Source organism: Leptonychotes weddellii, chromosome 9 (assembly GCF_054177405.1).
Source record: "Leptonychotes weddellii isolate Sample4059 chromosome 9, ASM5417740v2, whole genome shotgun sequence".
NCBI lineage: Eukaryota > Metazoa > Chordata > Mammalia > Carnivora > Phocidae > Leptonychotes > Leptonychotes weddellii.
In genome coordinates, this window is record NC_138377.1 from 25,304,986 (window position 1) to 25,313,690 (window position 8,705).

Below are 8,705 nucleotides of genomic sequence, written 5' to 3' on the forward strand. Positions count from 1 at the left end.
ATTCAAAATTACAGCTGTTACAATTCTTTAGACATTTTTGGTCTTAGTTTATGATCTTCATGATTGATGCCTCAAGTATTTTGTTACCTGAAGTTGAGTACTTTCCTAAATTGATTTAATTCATTGGTTTTATGCACTTACTCAGTATTGGAAAGATTTGAGTAAAAATGAAAAATTCCATGTAAGCATTATAAGAGTGTTCTGGGTCAAGCTGCTTGGGTTTGAGTGTCCACTAGCTGAATGACCTTGGACAAGTTACTTAAACTCTCTATGCCTGCGTTTCCTGGGGCTCTTATTAGTCTACTGTACCATGAGTTCGCACCATTTCACCTCCATGCAGGGCCAAATGATGGGAGATATACAAAGAGGGGAAAGAAGCAGAAAGGGCCTTGGTCCCATCTTCCTGGAATCACGATTTCACTATACCAAGAGGAAAGTTCCCCTCTCTCAGACTCTTGCAGGTTTCCATTGATACCACTAGCACAGGATATCTTGGGGAGCTGGGGTGTGAGAGGACAATGAAAAGAGATAAATAAAATGAAGGGAGATTCCTATACTCTCTCTGAGGATAAGGCGTTTCCTTATCTAATACTTGAGCCACAGCTAGAGTGCTTTTCCCAGAGTTCTTTCTTTGCCACAGCACACACTTTTGGATTTCTGGCTGTGTTAAGTTCAAGTTGGAAGTATCAAAAAGGGGAAGGGGGAAAATGGAGGAACAGAGTGGGAGGTAACTCCCTTCCAGTTCAGAAATACCTTGGATCCTAGTATTCTCGGATTCATCTTTTCTACTCTTTACAAAAGAGACTTGAAATAGGTGCTCCATGCGTTCTGTTCAGGTTTTATGGTTTCATTCAATGGGCAGGACAGGGAAGAGTGGTCAACTCAATTGTATCCAGAACCAGACCATAAATTTCCTTTTAAAAGAGAGCACTTTTGTAATATTTTCACCATCCCTTCTGCTTTATCTTAGCCAAGACTATTCCCATACTAAAGTACAGTTTGAATTGCATTACTATGTTGCAAAAAAAATAAAATAAATAAATGCTTTATTAACTCTCCATTGACTCCAGCATTCAAATTCCTCAGCTGTACATACCTCATATCCTAGCCAAACAGGAATACTTGGTGATATATAGTTACGCTATTCCACACCTATAACTTTTGTTAAATTCTCTCTACCTAGTTTCCCAACCTTTCAATTTTTGCCTCTTCAAATTCTACACATCTTTTAAAGCTTAAATGTATTGCCTTCTTAAAATTTGTTTTTTAGTTCTCTGCCCTGCTCTTATGTGCTCCCGATAAAAGGAGTATGTGATCTCTTCAGCCTTTGAATAACTGTTACTTTTATTTGTGCCTTTTTCAATATGTGTGTATACATATTTACATATGTATACATACAGTTTGTTTTAGGATAATTTTTGTGTTCAGAGATATAGTAACTGTGTGTAGCACAGGCTATTATGTTCAGATCCAATAAATTTAGGTAACATTTAGTGCCTACCATGTACTTTTTCACTTCTCTGTAACAATTCTTTGAGACATTCATTCTGACTCTTTTTCCTATGAGGACACTGAGGGTAAGTAAAGTAACATCTTAATTCTTATACAGTGGAAGTTTCTTGAGTGCAGAAATTTCAATATTCAGTTTTCTTCCAGCTAATACCTACCATATAGTAGCTACTCAATAAGCATAGCAATAACCCTTTTTTCTTCTTTCTACAGTACCTTGGCCATGTAGAAGTTGATGAGTCAAGAGGAATGCACATCTGTGAAGATGCTGTAAAAAGATTGAAAGCTGTATGTATTTGATGGTTGCCACTGTTGATCTATATACTGAAATATTTTCTTAAGAGGTTTTGCTCAGTAGATTTTAGTGATTCACTATCCAATAAGACCCGTGTTTCTCTTAAGGCAAAAGATGTGGGCTGTCTAATAAAGAACATCACATGTTATCCATCCCAAGGTGTAAATTATAAAGACCAACTTTGTCAGTTTAGGCCAGACATTATCTAAAAGGTACTTTTGATTCAGAACCCGTATGAAACAAGTGGTATGAAATCTTACAGGTGAATAATGTTCTAAAACGAAGAGAAAACTGTTACAATTAGCATCTTAACCTAACTCTGATAACTGGGTTATAAATTACTGATGTTAAATTTACTGTAAGAAACAGTAGAAGAGTTATCTGTGATGATGGCTAGTGAGGTTTACAGTTGGGAGAGGGCTTACTGTCTTGACTACTATTCTTCAGTTTCCTTCTGTACACCCCTCTAACATAAATAGTGTATTTCCCCTGCTTTTTGCACAAACTTCAGCATACTTGAAATGGAAAGTCCTTTTCCAGGATAAATAATGTTTTCTTTGCCTGTTTTACCATAGAATAAATCCTAGGCACATGCTTGTGTATTTAATAAAAGGAGAGAATGGATTCACAGTTCATAAAGGTTCACATAAAAGTGTTAATATCATATTTTGGATAGGTTTGAAGAATGTCTCATAAACTCTGACAGTCCTCTTCACAACCTTCCTTCTCTCCAATGTGTGGCCTTTTCCCCCCTTTGCTATGAAAGCTTTAACCATTACTTCTGCATGTCCTTGCCCCAGAGAGCATTAAATACTTGTTTGCTTTGGGTTTGCTGGTATGGTAGGCTGCCACAAGTTTGGCTACTAATGAGCGCTTTTTTTTTTTTTTCCCTCAGTTTGCTTAATCAAAACTTTTCTGCTTCTTGGTACATTTTATATGACCTCTCATCTATAATCCCTCAATATAAAAGGTACAAGATTAAAGAAGCAACCAACTTAGAGAAGTGTATTACATTTTGGAGCAAATGTCTGTGAATCTGTTTTAGAAGGGAAAGGAGGAAAAGAAGAACTGATCATAGTATGCAAGGAACTAAAAAAATAAACCAATATGTAGAAACATGTACACATACATATACATACATACATACATACCATTTACCTCAGATTTTGGTCATTTAAATTCTTAAATGATTGAAGCCCTTCCTATTCTAATCATCATTAATGTTAAAGGGACTTATTTTCATCTATTATGGTATGTGAAGCTATAATTTATAGACTTGCCATGTCTACCTGAATATATTCTCCAGTTAAATACAGCCTCAAGACAGTGTAATTTTCCAAGAAACATAAATTCAATCTCTTCTTTAACAGAATAATTCTAAGTTCACTAGAAGAATAAGTTTAGCTTAGAAAATTTTAAAAGTAATACAATGATTTGTCCTACTAGTTATTAAAGAATATTTAAACATAATACTAATGACTGAAAACAACAGGCAAATCAGTGAATAGACTAAAAAGAACTGAAACAAACTACAATAACTGCAGTAGTTATCAAAATCTTATAACTTACATGATTTACAGGTAGAAGGTCATTGTGGAATGAGCCTTTAGAAAGTGTTTAATTCAGAGTATGGCTTCATGTTCACTCTCTAAATAAGGGAAAACTAGGGGTGGTTTTAACTTGCACAGAAGATATTAAGAAATGGTATTTAGCTGTTTAATGAGCAGTGAGTCCTCTTAACTAGTATAGAAGCATCTCTTCATTATATAGATAGTATAAGTTCATTGTGTACAATACAAATGAATAAAAACAGTACATAAATTTTTTTTGTAATCACAGAGATAGCCACTATTCACCATTTAGTTTTAAAACTAATTTTTTTAGGGGCACCTGGCCGGCTCAGTCAGAAATGCATGTGACTCTTGATCTTGGGGTCATGGGTTCGAGCCCCATGTTGGGTGTAGAAATTACTTATGTAAATAAATAAACTTAAAAAAATAATTTTTTAATTGACTGAATTTTTTTGCCTTTTTATTTTTTTAACCATGAAGATTATAAACTTATAAACATTATTTGAGGTATAGGACTGTTTAGATAATAAAATTTAATAAGTTTTATTTTCACCATAAATAGAAACCATATTGCCATTTAAAAAATAATGCCTGTGCCTGGAACAGTGTCTGGCACATAGTAGCCACCCAAAATTATTTCCAGAATATACAGAAAACAGTTCAGTCCTCAATATGGTCAAATCAAATCTCATAACAATTATCATAACCGTATCTTACATTTAATGTTTTAAAGTTTATGAAACCCTTTGTATATCTCTAAATGATCCTTATTTCCCTATGGTCATTTATGACTAATATGAAGTTTTATTTACGTTGATTGCTTTTCTGGACATACTTTTGAACTTTGAACTTTGAGGGGAATTGACTACTCCTGAACTTTTCATTCAAGAAGTTCTTTAAAATTTTTCAGACTAATGCTATCCAAGAGACTTGGCAAATGTTGTGTATAATTTCACATAGGCAAACATGTATTTAAAAAGCAAGCTTGAATTTTGGGGTAACAGGTCAGTTTCCTGTTTATTGTACCCAATGAAACTTTCTCCTATAAATACTCTTTCTAAGGCTATACTGAGAAGTTTGCAGAAAGCTGGAAGTCTTCAGGATGTTGTTCTTCTCAGACCATATTAGTCCACACATATTTGAGATTTTTGTCTTTTCATATTTTTACTATGCAGAAATTTCTGGTTGCCTCCTCCCTTACCAAACAAATATTCACCTAACAAACATTTATTATCTGCTGTACCAGATGCTTATATTGTGCCAAAAGCTATTTCTCCTTCCTTAGAGTTTCAAATAAATGGAAGCAAATGTAGAAGTGTACAAGATTACAGATTAAAGAAGAAATAACATGTTTTTGGAACTTAGTTAGAATGCCAGAGTTTTAAAATTTAAAGAATTATATAGCTCAGATATACAAGTTAAGCAGCAAAACAAACATCTTAAACCTATCACTTGAATGACGTTTGAACTAAAAATGTGACATTCTGGAGCTTTTTAAATTTGTGAATAATTGAAGAAGCCGGATAATTTGCAAGTATAGTTCTTATTTATTCTCAAAGTAGTCCCTTACAATTTAGGATCACTTTAACTTCAACTAGAAGTTACTGTGTAATTAATATTCTCAAATGAAAAGATATTATAACTAAACAAGATCACCTTTTTTTTTTAAGATTAAGTTTTAAACCTGATTCTCAGAGCATAAATATGTTTAAATTCTTTTTACTTTGTATGATAAAATTAGTTACAGCTATTTTCAACTCATTTACTTTGTGACATAAGTGCACAAATTAGCCACGTTGGGACTTGGATCATATAGGATAAATGACAGAAACAACTATTGCCCATTTTCAGTGCCTTTATTGACATAGTTGCAGGGTGAGTAGTAATGTCATTTATCAGTCTGTTTTGTAAAAAGTGTTTCGGGCCTTTGGTTATCTTGCTTGACACTGGTCCAAGATGTTCTTCCTTTTAAAAGGTCTTTTCTTCCCATTGTCTCTAAATGTCTCTCCCTCTCTGTCTTGGTTTTAGACTAGTTTCATTATACTGACAGTTTCTAATATGTTGGTTTTTTATTCACTATTTGATATATTTGCTTTAATATATGTTCTTGTTTTAGCAGGTAAAAGAATCATAACTTGTTTTTTTTAAAAGCACTAATACTCTCTAATAACTATCTTTTAATGCATTTTGCACGTCAACTTTTTTCATTAACAACTGAGGTCTTTTATGAAAAGAGGGCAAACTACATGTTTAACAAGAGCTTTTCTGGGAGCTGAACTAAATATTAACAGATCTCTTTCCTCACGTCCCTGTCCCTCAAGAATGGTGAATCTTTTAACTTTGGCTGCATCTTTAAAAGCTGATGGTCACTCACAGTCTAACAAAACTAGGGTCACCAAACTTGGCAGTAGAAATAAACTTAGTCTTATTGCAATAACTACCCCAATTTATTGTTTTTCCATCTTAAGTTCAAAACATTTTTTGGAAATATTTGCTGTTGGTGATTTTCAAAACTTGGGGAGGAAACAAACTCTTCAGTGTTTGAGAGTAGTGAATGACTTTATAAATTGAAAGAGTAAAATTTCAGTACAGTTGTCTTTTTCCTAGACATTTATCCAACACTAAAAACTGATTATAAAAACTTAAATAGTTCAAAGTTAGGAAAAACTGATTATAAAAACTTAAATAGTTCAACCAAAGTTAGGAAATGTAAAGTTAAGATAGCTTGGGTTAGAACCCACCTACTTTGCGTAAGTTCTTCTGATCTTAAATGGTGGCCAGCTTTCAAAGTTTCTACATGCTTCAGAATTGGTGCTGGAACCATAGATAGCTGTCTCTCTTATCTACATAGTCTCAGAGTTGTATACTTATAACTGTCAATGCAAGTTTCTTTATTCTAAAACTAACATTTTAAAAGAAAACAAAACCCTATTTTTAAAATTTCATTTGTGGTTCACAGATGTTGTTTGGTTCTCAGATACATTTTTCATCTGCAGTGAAAGCATTAGCTTTGTGTTCTTTAAAGATGATTTATTCTGTGTTTGGAATAGAACGTATCTATTATTTCCCCATGATTGTTGTGGAATTGATCAGTCCACACATACACATACTTACAAATTGATCCCAATGGATGAGTAAGGATTCTCTAAGTGACATCTTGAACTTAGTAAGAAAAAGTCTGACAAAGATTCTTGCTGCACACTCTTAATTTTATGTGTTGCATTTTTTATGTGGTTATTCAAATGTGGACTGTTTTTTTAATTGATGACTTCCATATAGTAGACCACTGATTTTTATATTGAAAAGTGTATATGGAAATTGAAATATGTATTTACTACTCACTATTAGGAAATGTAAAATACAAATCTCACCAAACCAATATGTCTTAATCCTTTTCTCTGCTGCCAAATTTGGATAATCTCTGTTTCAAAAGTAAATAGAGAATACTAAACTAACTAGTTGTTCTGCATGGGTACAGGTTCTGATTTCTTCTCTTTCCATGGATTCTTAGGCCATACAGTATGTTTCCCTGCATTTTCATGCACCCTTCCTTTTTCCCTGTCACTCCTGGTATGGATAACTCTTTAAAACTCTCACTCCCTCTCCCTCTCCTACTTTGCCCTTTACCCAACTTCGGTATGTGCTTATTGGTGTGAAACCCTGGGACATTTAGCCCATACAATAATAGCGCTCGACTTGTCCCCCTGTTCCTCCAGGAAAGGAAGTTCTTCAAAGGCTTCTTTGGAAAAGTAAGTTTGATGCCACATTCGTGCTTGCTTTATAAGGAGTTACACCCCTAGTATAGCACTGACATTCATTTTTTTATAATACAGGAATTGATTTAACTATATGTAGAAATTAATAAATTGGAAAGTTGCTATCTATGATATTAACTGTGTGTCTGTTGATACTAAAATCCAATAAAGAAAGCAAATAGGTTGAAAAGTATTATTTCCTCAAGGCTAGATGTTAAAATAAATTTAATTTGATCTTGCAGAACTGTTCATATTAGCGTATTAGCTGGATTTTTAACAAGTGGGTTCTACTTAGTGTTCAATATTGACAGAGAAATGGGAAGAAATATTAAGTTCAAATGGAAATTGAATGTACCCCAAATTTTACTTTCAGTGCAAATGCTTTTTTTCCATCTAAATTAAATTTCAGGTGAAGTGAGTGAAAGTACATAAACTTATCTTTGGGGATTCTGTTGTGTTTAGCCTGGGCTGCTAATCTAAGAAAAACTATCTTAATGAGTAGTCTGCCAAATAATCTGTCATTGTGTGGGATGTTCCTTCTGTGTACATGCTTTTCAAGTAATGATTATTTAATGTTCTGACTTCCTTAGAATTAAGAATATATATACAGGGGCGCCTGGGTGGCTCAGTTGGTTAAGTGGCTGCCTTCGGCTCAGGTCCTGATCCCAGGGTCCTGGGATTGAGCCCCGCATCGGGCTCCCTGCTCTGCGGGAACCCTGCTTCTCCCTCTCTCACTCCCCCTGCTTATGTTCCCTCTCTCGCTGTGTCTCTCTCTCTGTCAAATACATAAATAAAATCTTAAAAAAAAAAAAAGGATAGATTATAGAAAATATTGATTTGGTTTATAGAAAAAACATACCAAAAGGAGACTTACTAAAAAGTTAATAACATGGTGTTAGGGAACAAAGGTAGCTCTCACTTTGAAATCAATCCCAAAGTGGCAATATTCATTGCTATACAGAATGGAGTCATGGTGCACCTACATTGTAGCTGAACTGGGTCACACTGTGCTTCTTAGCTGTTTCACTGCATTTTGCAACATGATAAATTTATGTGGTATGAGAAAGAAAATTAGGAATCATCTCACTTAACCCTTAAAATAACACTGACATTATTATTCTCCCTGTTTTACAATGAGGAAACTAAAGTTTACAGAAGCAACCTGCCCAAATTCGCAGATACAATAAGTGGTAGAAGCTAAAATTTGGACCCAGATAATTGGACTTCAGAGCTCACATTGTTGATCACTGTGCTATATAATTACTCTGTTCTCATATTAGTGACAACCAAAGTTTAAAAGATTTAGCCTTGGGGCGCCTGGGTGGCTCAGTCGTTAAAGCGTCTGCCTTTGGCTCGGGTCCTGATCCCAGGGTTCTGGGATCGAGCCCCGCATCGGGCTCCCTGCTTGGTGGGAAGCCTGCTTCTCCCTCTGCCACTCCCCCTGCTTGTGTTCCCTCTCTCGCTGTGTCTCTCTCTGTCAAATAAATAAATAAAATCTTAAAAATAAATAAATAAAAGATTTAGCGTTGGGATGCCTCGCTGGTTCCATCAGTGGAGTATATGGTTCTTGATCTT

General features: G+C 34.6%; 2 protein-coding genes across 19 annotated transcripts in view; one reads left to right on the forward strand and one right to left on the reverse strand.

The window, feature by feature from the left end:
* NUMB (NUMB endocytic adaptor protein) overlaps positions 1–8,705 on the forward strand; it is a 185,171-nt gene that overhangs the window by 150,868 nt on the left and 25,598 nt on the right. For 14 of the 17 annotated variants that reach the window (XM_081830298.1, XM_081830289.1, XM_081830294.1 and 11 more), the window contains 2 exons: positions 1,723–1,797; positions 7,092–7,124. In XM_081830298.1, the coding sequence (XP_081686424.1) occupies positions 1,723–1,797; positions 7,092–7,124 (108 nt within the window). The remainder of the gene's footprint in view (positions 1–1,722; positions 1,798–7,091; positions 7,125–8,705) is intronic. The other 3 variants (XM_081830300.1, XM_081830301.1, XM_006730960.3) reach the window with 1 other exon arrangement.
* Positions 1–8,705, reverse strand: part of PAPLN (papilin, proteoglycan like sulfated glycoprotein) — an 86,194-nt gene that overhangs the window by 18,020 nt on the left and 59,469 nt on the right. The window lies entirely within an intron of this gene.